This window comes from Rhynchophorus ferrugineus, unplaced genomic scaffold, assembly GCF_030347505.1.
Source record: "Rhynchophorus ferrugineus isolate W39M unplaced genomic scaffold, kcgeb_rfMv2 rfM3, whole genome shotgun sequence".
In the NCBI taxonomy this organism is placed as follows: Eukaryota; Metazoa; Arthropoda; class Insecta; order Coleoptera; family Curculionidae; genus Rhynchophorus; species Rhynchophorus ferrugineus.
Window position 1 is genome coordinate 35303445 of NW_027472582.1, and position 14038 is coordinate 35317482.

Sequence of the window (14038 nt, forward strand, 5' to 3'; positions counted from 1 at the left end):
CAATAAAGAGTTATGTAATTAATTTCACAACTGTCTCAGTCCCTTAATGTCACCTAGGAAAAAAACCAAACAAAATATTTACTATATTATCTGTCTAGCAGTGTATATTCAAAATAGAAAGCATAAAAATGAAATGCGGATGGGCTTTTTGCGACTAAGTTCTTTTTGATGGCGATGTAAAATATTCAAAGTCATTTTACGTACGCTTGAGTAATTTCACTTTTATTCCGTTAATATTACTTTGAAAAAGCCATTTTACACTTATAGAATATAATGATGTGACAAGTAAAATGTTACAGCGTGTCGTTATGCTTATAGGAACTGTGGAATTAAAATGCATAACGTATTAAAAAAAATTCGTGTGAAAACGATTTCGTTTTTAGCAAATTTGAAAGCATGCCGTTGTGTAAGTCCTATAATATTGTTTCAGTTTATCCTCACATTTTAAGTAAATAATAAGACGTAAAGAATTGTTAGTTGATGGTAGGTGATCATTTTTTTTTATTTTAGAAAGGCATGTATTAAGAAAAATGTGCACAATATATATTAATAGAAATACTTTCTATCATGTTCTACGTTTTCTCAATTTTCTGGCAACATTTCGAAAGAATGAATTGATAGTGATCCAATCATCGATCCATTTTAACACCTTTTCAGCATTTCGAATAATTTGGAATACGGCATATTTCAAGTTATGCTGCATTGATGTGAAGATGTTATTAAGAGATGACGCGTGAGCAAGCTGGAAGAGTCAGAATTTATCATTCGAGTTGTGCAGGCTGGCCTTTTAGTAGCTAGTCATACTTTGATCTTACTACAAGAATAGCTTTATGATCATAAATAGTATGCTTCGGTATCGAGGTGGATGGTCCCCCTACATTATAGACACATTTGTTCAGTCAATTTGTGTGCTAGCCATTTCTCCTCCTTTCAAATTTTTCCCGTCACATGTAAAAGTCTGAAAATAGTTTATTCATCAACGTCTAAGCTATCTGAAAGTGTGAAATGACTTTTCGTCCAATAAGTCTTGCAATTCACTTTCATGCAACTTTTTCGGTTCTTCAGGCTGTCATTGCAGTCTCACTATAAATTTCTAAAAGTGTTTGATGGTTTCCGACAGAAAACTTGTTATTGAATAATTTTCGCCAATATATATCACTAATCAAAATACATGCAAGTGTCAGGTAATGGGTATTTTCAATTTATGTTTACCTTCATTTGTTGCCATTGTCTATTAGATATAAGTAAATATATGAAATCTGACAAGAATCAACATATACGAGAGTTTTCTTCGAGAGAAGTTAATCACTCGATAAGTTTAATGCCACGTTAATTAGTTTGTCCTGTACAGATGACCCTAAGTTAACAATAAGGGAGCTATGCATTTTATAGGAAACTATTTATTTATTTTTGTTAATATTAAGTGTTAATATATTTAGTATTTGATTATGTACGGAACATAACACCATTTAAAAGTCTGTTGCTGTTTCTCATGATGGCGTTGATGGGAGTAGTTTAATTTTCAATAATTGTGCTACATAGATCCACATGCATTTGATGGATATTCGGTGTTATATTAAATTTAAGCGGAGGATTGGGGCTAATTGATATTCAAGAAGTGATAGAAGATAATTCAAGGAATGCCTAATCGAGACAAATTGCACAGTTCTCCATATTGCACATAGGCTCCTTCCTATTATATCTATCTCTAAAAGATAACCATATCATAAGTAGAGATATTTTGTAATTAGTAAAAATATGATATAAAAAAGGAGAACGTCAAACATAAACCGAGTAGTGCATGATAAGTGCTGAATTCAGCTCATTCTATTACTTCTTCTTGCGTTTTCTGGTTATTCTTGCTTTGATCGAGATTTTTTCCTGTTTTGTGCTGAATCTCTTCTTTGCTCCGAAGCTTACTTAATTCGTCCTGAGGTAATTTTCTTTTTAGACCTTCTTAGGCTTTCTTAACCTGATTTGTTTGTCTTCTGTATTCTGCTTCTTATGGTTTCATATTGACATTTTTGTTAATCTTCTCACTTTTCTAATATATTTAGTTTCCGCTGATTGGATTTTGTTTTTATTTTTTTAGTCATGGATATTATACATGACCAGTAGCCGAAAGGCATTAGTCTAAAGTGTGTTTTATATACTTCCATTTTCTCATTGTTCGATATCTCCGATGTTGGTTATCCATCAATATTGTTAACAAATTCGCTTTTCATGGCGAAATATAAATCAAAAGGTTTTTCAATTCTGACATTAGTTTCCTTCTGGCGGTTTTTCTTACTTTCAATATTTCAATAATTTCATATATTTGATTATATCTCAACTTTCTCAATTTGGATTTGTTACCTCTAGCTCTTTCTTCTGAATAATTTTTATTTAAGTTAGTCTACTTTATTTATTACTTTTGTATATATATATATATATATATATATATATATATATTTATATATACACATATATATATATATATATATATATATTTATATATACATATATATATATATATATATATGTATATAGAAGGTAAAATTAAGAAGTCACTTTGGCATCTGGGTGTATAAATCAAAAGTAATGGAGGCCAGGATGTGAAAATGAATCCCAGAGTTTGTATATCGCTATAAATATAGAATTCATTATTAAAAAGGAAATATCAAGCAAAACTAAAATATTAGTGTATAACGCAGCGCTCAGACTAATTTTAACATTTGGTTGTGAATTGTAATAAAGTGGGTATTGTCAAAGATTGATATAAGTAAGATACAAGCAGCAGAAATGAACTGCCTCAGAGTAGTCAGAGGTGTAACAAACGATGAGAAGTAAAGATATACAAAAACTCAATATTGAATCATTGGAGGGGTATATAGAAAGGAGGTAACTCAGTTGGTGAGGATACTTGTAATGTCTGGTAAAGGTAATATGCGAAATAAAGACGGAGAGAAAAAAAATCAGATTCCTATCAGATGAAAATAGGAAAAATCCCGGCCGACGCAAGATTATTAAGTATAGACAGAAAGACGGATAGAAAGGATATAGAGAGAATTACACAAAAAACATAACATACACTACTATGTGTGGGCTTCAAAACACTTTTCATTTTAATAATCATGTATTTTTATTGATATAATATATATACCATGACACATGATTACCTTGCTTTATGCAGGATAGTTAAGACTTATTGAAAATATGTTATATTAACATACAATTAGAAGGAATTGGAAGAGAAAAAAGTATGCCATTTATAATAGTAATGTCTAATGACAGAGGTTTAATATGTGTGTAGGTACGGATGCGTCCGATATAATATTTGATAAATTGTTTGTACATAAAAAAAATAATTCGTAGTCTTTTCTTATATCAGTAACTTTTGATTGAAGGCGTTTTTTACTGTCATATTCTCTAAAAGACAAATTATATTTAAATGTATGAGATAAAGTTAAAAAAGTAAAAATGTTTATTGACTAAAGTACTTACCGACTCTCCAGGTTTCAACAATGAAAATACATTAATATGATTTTTTATAGCTCCCCTGGGCCTATATATCCCTCTCCCGTATTTCATCTGACAGGGGGGAGACCTTTTGAATCAGGGGAGATGCTTTTTGGCTAGAAAGCAGAAATAATATTAACAGTATTTTTAGCGCGTAATTAGCAATGATATCAGATTCTGTGTATACATAATAATCACAAAATAAAGCTTACCAGTGGAGAGATCACATTCACTGATTCATAAGTCTACACGTAGTATTACGTTACTGACATTAGGGATGGCGAAAAATATCTATATGTCTTGTTGGTCTATATATCGATATTTCTTCAACAAAATATACATAGTCTTAAATGAGATTATATAAATTTTGTTTATCTTCCGCTTATCAAGAAATATTTTTGTGAAAAATAGGAAAAATTAGAGTGAAGAAATATCGATATTTATAAAAATTACCATCGGCATTTTTTGATCGCCGATATATCGATATATCGATATATTTTTAAAAATATCGAAGTTTATATATCGATAAATTTAAAATACAACATTACATACGTTGCTTTTAAAGGGATATGAAAGCCACGGGCAGAGACTTAAAATATGTGAGACAAATGTGGATGTAAATATATTTTTGAAAACGAAATTTTTAATTATAATTTTTAATTATAAATTTAATTATAATTAATTTAATTAAAATTTTTAATTTTAATTATAATTAATTTTATTTGTTAGACTACAATAAGTATCCTAGGTGTTTCAAAATGAATGATTTTGATGGTTTATTACATTTCTGTGATTCTAAAATCACCGATATATGAAGAGAATTTGTTAGGTGACAGATCAGTAAAGATATGTTTTTATGTTTAAGCTACTATTGTGACTAAATTAAGTACATTTAAGCTATTAATTTAATTGGGTATAAAGAAGATTTCGAGTATTGAGAGATAACGTTATTTCGAAAATAAATCGAAAAAATGTGTTTTTTATGATAGACCTCGAAAGTACATCTTAACTTATAATGACTGGTATATTTATTATATGAATTTCTTTTTCTGTGACGAGAATATATCTTTATAGAAAACATCTTTATTTTATTGTTAAAAAATAGGTTTTTCAAATTTCAATGTGACATTGACAGACAGGTATAATTTTAAAAATCATTTATTAAATGTCTATACAGAATTATTTTAAGTGTATTTTTTATGATAGAAAAGACTTTTTCTTTTTTAATTTTTTTACAATCAGCTACATATCATATTTATATAAATTATATAAACATGTTTTTAAATGGGGTACGGTTTGTTCACAAGGACTATCGTAGAAAGTGTGTTTTTACTGTTTTTATATCTGTTTCAGGGTTTGTCGTCGCCGTATCTGTAGGCATAATACTGTTCGGAATCATCGTGGTTATTTTCTTCATGAGCTGGGTGAACCTGGTTATAAATCATGTAAGTACAAAGCGTTATTTGTATTTAAATTAATGTACTGGCTAAGGAATTTCTGCTGGGTGTTCGAGACATTCGCGTTTATGTGTGGTGGGATTATTTACTCACTATCGAGGCAGAAAATTATTTAATTTTATATGGCTTAATTACCATTGTTTCCTCTACCATTTGTGAATATCGAATTGCTCTTTGATCGGCTAAAATAATCGATATAAGAGAATTGACTTCTGTTTTCGAAATATTTATAGACTTTTGATTTGAGAAACTAACAAATACTTTGTTCCTTCAAGCTTCAAACAAATTTTGTATTTGTTATTACTGAATCTCATAAGGTGACTTTCTAAACTATTCTAATAATCTGTCTATTCCATAAATTAAAAATCTGCTCAGATATTTCGTTTTGGGTCGATTGGACGGACACATAAAACCGAATTAAAGAATACCATTTTAGTAATAGATATACTTATAGCGGAGGAATATATTTGGAAAATTAAATAAACCGTTTTACTTATATTTCAAAATGCTTTTATCATTATTGTGTTAACTAATTATTCAACCATTCGTTAAGTAGATTGTTAATCTCATTGCTTTTTCCTTATGACGCCATCTTTTCGCAAACTATGCGAGTTGTTTTATACATTTAAACGATTGAGAGCGTTCGTTCAACCATAAAAAACAAGAAAATTAACACTGACGATTTATCTTCGAATATTTTTTTTCAAAATGGAAATAAATGATAAATAAATTAATATGGACAGTTTTTGTTATATTAAAAGTATAAATATTCTTTTTGTTTATTTATTTATTTATTTATTTTTCGTCTTTTCTTTAATGAAAGTCAAAGGAACTAGTCTGCACAATCTAAGACGAAACAGTTAAAATTCACTGAAGGTTCTGTTCAACTAATTTAATGATATGGTAGTTGATATATTACAAAATTTTTATTGATTTTCTAGCAATTATGATTTTCTAACTCCGCGCAGACAAGCAGAACCTATTAACTTAGCGACTAGTTCTTGTGTCAATAATAATCTTGATAACATATAGTCTTTCTCCAACTTTTTATAGAGTTACCACCACTTAACCATGTTATAAATTTAGAACACTCGTATAACTCAGAAGTATTATGAAAACGTTATCAAAAGGCAATTGAGAGTTGTGAAAGTAGAGAGCAAGAGCAGTAGAGTTTTTAGACACAGCCTATAGATGATAAAATATATTATCGGTTAAAACTATTTTGTGGCAAAATAAGAAACGTGAATCCATTTTTTGAACGGAATTTGAACAGTTACTGAGCGATGAGATTCTCTGTATGATTTAAAGCGAAATTATTAAATTTAATAAATTTTTTAGAAAATTTTTAAAATTAAATTTGTTCTTGATAAAATATCAGAAAGTATTGGCGTTACATGTTTTATTTGTAAATTGCTGTACTAGTTCACCATGTTTGTTCGTTTTATTTGATTTATTTCGTGGATTACTGACTGTTAGAAATGGATTCTAATATTCTTTTGATGATATTTTCCTTCTCTTATATTCTTTTTCTATCCAATGTGTTATTAATAAGATTATAATACTTAATACATAATCGAGGGTAAAATGAAAAGGCGTTGGCATAACAGTGACAAACTGTGGTTTTCAGTTAGAAATAATTTCATTTCTCTACATGATAATGTTATCACTTCAAGACACTTGCTCTAGAGTTTCTCTAACATCAGTATCTGTTTTTCCTAAGTTGAACTCTAGAAGGTTGTAAAAATATTCGTCAACGGCTCTCTTAACTTCTTTAATCGATGAGGTGAGGTATTATTTCAACTACTTTTTCGTTTTTGGCGTACTTGATGGGATTATGTTCACCCCTTTTGTTAAACAATTGGGATCGAACCCTGTTGAATCTGTCCGTGATATCGGAAGCGTCGGTTATTTTATTCATCTTCAGTTGTCCATAGGCCAACACAATATCTTTTGTTCTTAGGAAGCAGTATTACTATATAATAGTTATTTTAATACCCACCCACTATGACATACATAAACTAATATCGAATTATTTTAATAAATAAACATATATTATATCATATATCATATTAGATGAGCCAATTTTTTTCGTGTTAGTATCATTCCATTTAAAAGTTTAACAGCTGTTACAGCTGTTTTATTATAACAACCTCTGTTATTTTTAAATAAAGGGATAAACCATAATTTTACGTGAACACGTTATTTTTTGGTGGGAAAAAGTGGTTAATAAGCTTCATAGAAATCGTGCATTAGGGAATTATTAACTATAAGTTTTGTATTTAAACAATATGTTGAATTTAAACGTGATAGGACTAATATCAATGATTTCAGAAGCAGCATTCATAACACATATTTACAAAGTGGTAATATAGTTGGAATTTTAAAAATAATAGAATACAGTGAATTCGATCGCAGAATAATGTTGGTAGATTATTTAATACTAAATTATTTAATTATCAAACTGTAAAACAATAACTAGTGATTGGCAAAAGATAACATATTCTTTATATACTGTAATAATAGATGATTTTATTAAATAATATATTATAAACAATAAAAATTACTTATGGTAACTACATTTTTGTGCTTAAAATATTTACAGATTTTACAAAATGATTTCGAATTAAACAAAACGATAAAATGGTGACAATTTAGTTCTGCTAATAAAGTAAGTTGCGGTTTTCTATTGTTCAATAACTCCCTCTAACCAGTCAGTTTTGTTCGCGGAGAAATATGTGAAAGTGCCCACCATATAAATTACCTAGTCGAAGTAAAATACCTAGCAAGATAGCGAATATTAAACCGGGTCCCACATACTACCATTTCGTGGTCTAATTCATTTTCAATTAAATAATAACAATAATTATGTTAATCTCGGTCACTATGTACGGTCTCATTATAGTTAATGGTTAAATACAACTTTCTTTTGTTTTCCATGTCGCTTACAAACGAGGTTTATTTATTAGAAAAAGAACGTCTGGGTGCACGTCTATCGATATGCCTCCATTAGAAAATTCTCAAGATGAAGAATGTGGAATGCGCGTTGTTGCCGCGTTGTGAGAAAATTCACAAGATATTTTAATTATAAACGTATACGTATGTTATATTCATAAACAAAAAGTTCATGTTTACTGTTTAAAAATTAAAGTAATTTGAAACATAAAATATATAAAATTTCAATAATGAGTGCAGGAAACATTATTTTTTCCATTAACCTCCATTCTATAAAACCTAAAAGAGTAACTAAAAATTATTTGTATACATTTGTAAATGTTTATATTATATATTTCTATATTAGACTATGGATCAATGTTTAGTTTCATTATGATACACAAAACAAAGATAGGTGTCTTTGCCATTTTCAAATTATGGCTTTTAACTAATGATGATTAATGATTTGAATTGGATCTTATGTCACTAAATATATTGTTTTTGTTGCTTGTATGATACTGATTCCTGTCAATATTTTTGTTAATCATGTGGTATATCTTATATGTGTTTTTAATAAATGTCAGGTTGCGTTATTAAATTTTTCTTGTATTTCTTATACATGTTTATTATAAGACTTTTAGGAATTTGTAACGTCTATGTTGTTTTGATAGCGCCTATTCAAACTCTTGTTTAATATTTACACTGTCATTAATGCTTAACTCTTATCGATAAATCAAAATTATAATTATCATAAAAGTTATGAAATATGAACGGGTGTAAAATTAGTTTTTAATAAATGTCAGGTTGCGTTATTAAATTTTTCTTGTATTTCTTATACATGTTTATTATAAGACTTTTAGGAATTTGTAACGTCTATGTTGTTTTGATAGCGCCTATTCAAACTCTTGTTTAATATTTACACTGTCATTAATGCTTAACTCTTATGGATAAATCAAAATTATAATTATCATAAAAGTTATGAAATATGAACGGGTGTAAAATAGAAAAACTATTAACTTACGTTTTAAGCTATTTTGTTTCATGGAAAGAAGAGGCGAATTATTAAATGGAGTTACAAAACGACACTGATGATTTAAATTTATTCGAACATAAACCAAACTGTCTATGTCCAGACGTCTCACTCATCACCACCATTCAATGTAAACATGAGCATCTGGCTTCGTCTTCGAACACACAATTTTCGTTGTCAGAACAGTGGAGGAATATAACATTTCTCTCCTAAAGAAACGACCAAAGGGAGGTATGTAGGCGTCCTATTTGGATAGCTTATAGTTGCAAAAATATTTTCGCCGAGTAACACTTGTACTTTGAAACAGCCATTTTATCTTCAATATTTGAAATTGCACTATATTTTTGTTCAAATTTCCATGGCATATCTTGTATGAAGTGATTTCGAAGTTGTGGTGACTCCAAATTAGAATAATCTACGGATAGTAAGCTACTGCCGTCCACCTTTAGGGGCCTTACATCCTGAACTTTGATGCTTGTGACGGGAGTTTTCAAACTAGGTGTGTTTTTAAAGCTTCAATGGTTCCTAATTGAAATAGTTTATAGTTAGAAGTCTTTGAGCACCCATAATCCACCGTTGGGACCTTACAGTTTTAGCTGCTATACATTTCCCCAAACTCCACTTAAATGCACCAAGAAATTCTTCGATAATTAATTAGACTTCGAGTAATTCAATGAATTCATAAGAGAACTTATTTATAATCTCCCCGGGATCCTACCGACGGAAAAATCATCAATTTACTTTAAAAACTATTTCATTTTTATTTTTAAAAGAAAAAATGAGACGTTTTGAACGACAATACAAACGACACTGATGGTTTACACGTATTCGTGAACATAAACTGCCTATATCTAGACTATATCACACTCAACACAACCATTCAGTAATATAACACAACACAACACAACCCAGCATCGTCTTTGATTACACGGTTTTCATAGTTAGGCCCATTAATAGTCAAGTGATATAACATACGATAATGCTAGTTTGCTTATATAATGCACTAGATGATAATGCATGCATAAATAATAACTATTTGGCAAGAATGTTGGGCCAATACGTCATTTTTTTAATCCATTGATGGATACGCATGTGGATGGCATGTGCATTCAACAGGACTGTCAGTGATGCCTGCCAGACAACTTTTTTTCTGGAATTTTCTGAGGTCGCAAGTTTATATAAATAAGCCGAAATTGAAATAAATGTCGTTAAAGTCAATATAACCCGATGTTTCAGTTGTAATAGGACGTATAAATAATAAGTAATTAGCATTTAAAATATAATTAATGATTTTTTACATATTTATCGTTAAATCGCCAGTTTCCTTAATTTCAGGTTTAAGTTTTAAGTGAAATTTAATTTTAATAATAGTGACTGATAATGGAAAAGGTAAATCCTACATGGGAAACGAGATGAGCTGCTACCATCGAGTTCAGTATGAAATGTTTTGCAAAACGTTTGTTAGTCCCTTATATGTAAAGAAAGGCATATTGTTGAGATTTTACAAGAATATTACAGAAGATTGGATAATTCGATTATATATTACTAGTTATATTTGAATTATTGATACAAGAACGCCCTGAATATATTAAAGAACATGCTATATTTTCTATGATATCAAAACGAGTAATACACTTTTGTAAAGTTTGCACTGGAATGTATTGCACTTATCGTATTCGTAATTTATTGTTTCTGCAGATATTACTACAAAATATTTAAATCTTAAGAAAATGTCGAGAAATACGATGAGGATTATATTATGATTGTAAATAATTGGTTTTAAAACATTTAAAACTATTTAACATTTAAGCTATGTGTGTCTGTATTTATTTAAATTGACCAAATATTATATTTTTGGCAAATTCGTCATTCAGTTTGATTTCTCTTCAAATATTGGTTGACTAATGAAAAAGTCAACAATGAAAGTCAAATTTCATTTTAGTTGCCAAATATTATACATTAAACCTGTGTCTTCAACACTTCACACTTATAATAAATACATATTTGCTTTGTAACAAATATATAATTACAAGGCTTTTCATGTTGCCAAATTGGCATTGGAACGTAGAGAACTTCCTCTAGGTAAAGAAAAACCGGTTCTTGTACACAGATAAATCCATAATGGGCCACACACATACATGTATACTGCACAGATATTTTATATATTTGTAATAAAGCTTCCGTTTTATTTATTTGCGAGAAATTATTAGTAAAGTGTGAATTTGCACAAGCAATTATATTAGACATTTAAGTCAATTTTTAGATGTTTTCTATTAATTTTAGTAATGCGTTTCATCTCTGGATTTCATGGAGTCATCTCTCTGGATGCATAGGAATGCTGTGATCATATAAAGTTGCAGGTTTTGAGATTTTTAAATCTTATAAGTTACTCAAGCTACGTGAGGTCCATTTCTCATTGGATGTTTCAGGGATATTATAATAAATACTCTACCGGATATTAGGCGAGCTTTCTTTAAGTTGGTGTCCTGTTTTGGGGTCGGTGCTTTGAGTTGTCCTTGATGTGACATTACATTTTTCGTTCGGTTTTTCCATAAAATATAATTTCAATATAATCACCTCACACAATGATGACTGAAATCATACGTTGATCTAGGTTGTATCCAATTCAGAGTATTTTTATAATTCTGTAGGTTTACATAATAATCCACGATTTTTTACCTTAAAGATTGTTGTGAAGATCAATTTTCAATCATTAGTGATAATTCGAAGCAAAAAATTTTTCATTTTTGTTAGTAAAGGTTCTACATAAATTTTCTTCCTTGTCTATCATTCCTAAGAGATTTAGACTTCCTAATAATTTAGATCAGTTACACCATTTATAACTGAAGAACGGCTGAACCGTTTTGGGGATCTCAGAATAATACAACTATTAAAATATCGGTGGAGATTTAGAAAAAAATACCAAAAATTAATTTTTAAATAAATTAGATTTGTAACACCGCCATTTTCTGCTGGTGTCAGCTCATGTCAGGCATGTTTTTAACTGATTTGTAGTAAAGGATGTCTATTTCAAATCAGTGATATACATTATAGAATAGACATTTCACAGAAGGTGGTGATATAACATCTTGAAATTTAGAAAGATATTGAAATATATAGATGTGTGGGAATGTATTTTTTTTAATTTTTCTAGCAAATTTCTAGATATTTGTACAGATATTTTGGCCAGTATTCCAGCTAAGGAGAAAAAGTAATTGTTTTAATACGAATAATTTAGAGCAAGATTAATATGAATAGAGGTACCTGAAAAAAAATACATAACATAAATTTTAGACAATGAATAACTCTCAAGTTGGTTTTTACATACATAATGTATGAGAAATATTCCAGTGCCACTGCCGGTCAGTATATTTTGTTAGTAAATCATTTCATTTGGTTAAATTTATTACTGTAAATAGTATAAAATTTTAATAGTGCAGGTTATACATTAATAATATTTTTATTGTACTTTTTGCATTTGTTTTGTGTTGGGTTTGAAGTTTTTTGTTATTAATAAAATTGATGCGCAGCTTCTAAACGTGTTTGTGGCAAATTATCATTAAAGCGTCAGAAGCCATCTTTAGGAAATAAAATAAATAAGCTGTAAGTCACGAAATTGTAATTTTTCCTGTGGTTTGTTTTGAGAAAATCATATAAAGGATACTAGGTGATTTGTTTCTTTTGTACGAGTATTATTAACACATTTTATTGTACCAGTTCACGAATGCACAACGTCACACAAACGCATACTATAAGCACTTGGTCGAATATTGAAAATTTCTCGCAATAACTCGAGATATTTCGGAGTCACAATGATTTTAATCGAAATTGGCTGATTTCTCCAATCAAGATAGATTGATTACGATGAAGTAAATGCTTGCGTAAAATTGCAAATATCCAGTGATATACGAATATACTTCTGCTAGTAGCAAATATGAGTGTTATATTGCTAAAGTGACTCGAAGAAATTGGTGACTCTGAGTCAGATCCTGTCTACAAATCGAGCGAATCCATTTCTTTTCCTAAATTTTATAATTATACGTCTTCGAAATATGGGCTCATCAACAAAGTATTCCCGAATCATCATTGCTAATCACAAAGCCATAAATGGCAGAGTGAGCGAGCAATTTGGCGACTAAAACTTTTTTTTGTTCTGGACTAAAACCAGACGGTGGAATGCATGACACATATTTGGTCGCGGAGACTTGCCCTGGAGTGACAAGTTGGACCAGGTTATGTGGGCCTGCCTCTGGGCTTACCAATACACTAAATCGAAACCGCCTCACAGTTGACACCTGTGGGTCTCTACTACTACTGCATTAAATTTGGGGATATGACACCCGCTGATCGGGCAGCCGTTATTGTGTACGAGAACCCACCGAAAAAGTAGATAGTGAAACTAACTATAGGTTTGCGAACTTGAGTTAAGACACGACTGGATGCTGCCGTATGGGGGTAAAAGTCATGATTGCAGCGACGAGAATGAGGTCGTTTCAGCCTCGACAAGGGAACGTTAGTGGTGACGCGGTGCTAAGCTCTCTGCATGTTCACCGGCTCGCGAACAAGAGCTTTTTCAGAAGAACTTGAGCTGAGTCGTTGTTTGTGGAATTATTGATATGTGAAGTGCTTGATTTCTGGAGTGTCAATTTCCCTGTGAATTTGATTATTTTTGAAAAACCATGGAGTGTTTAAGATTACATTGAGAAGCTTATTTTGGAAAACTTGAAGCCCGAACTTGAATAAGTTTCACCTGGTTGGGTGTAACAAACTTGAAGTATACATTAGATCCGTAGAGGAGTACGGACCGAATTAACATCTTGTAAAATAAGCATTTGATGGAGATGGGAAGCCTGCTAGAAGAAAAGATTAGAGAAGATAGCAGGTTTGCTATCCCCGAACATTTCTGGGTTGCTTTCTGAATTTGGGAATCCAACCATGGAATTGTTGCGGTGTCAATCTTAAGTTGCGAGACGCGCAGTGCGTAATGATTCTTATGGAAAATGATGGTCTGGGTTTTCAGACGGTTGATTTGCAACCTCCAGAATTTGATCCACTTGACCGAACGATCGAGCTGCTTCTGTAAACGTTCTTGAATGATAATATAGAATCTGGAGGCCGTGAA

General features: G+C 30.3%; 1 protein-coding gene across 3 annotated transcripts in view; it reads left to right on the forward strand.

Moving 5' to 3' along the window:
* The window catches only part of emp (epithelial membrane protein), a 124182-nt gene that overhangs the window by 85212 nt on the left and 24932 nt on the right, over positions 1–14038 (forward strand). For all 3 annotated transcript variants that reach the window (XM_076399496.1, XM_076399497.1, XM_076399495.1), the window contains one exon: positions 4852–4943. In XM_076399496.1, the coding sequence (XP_076255611.1) occupies positions 4852–4943 (92 nt within the window). The remainder of the gene's footprint in view (positions 1–4851; positions 4944–14038) is intronic.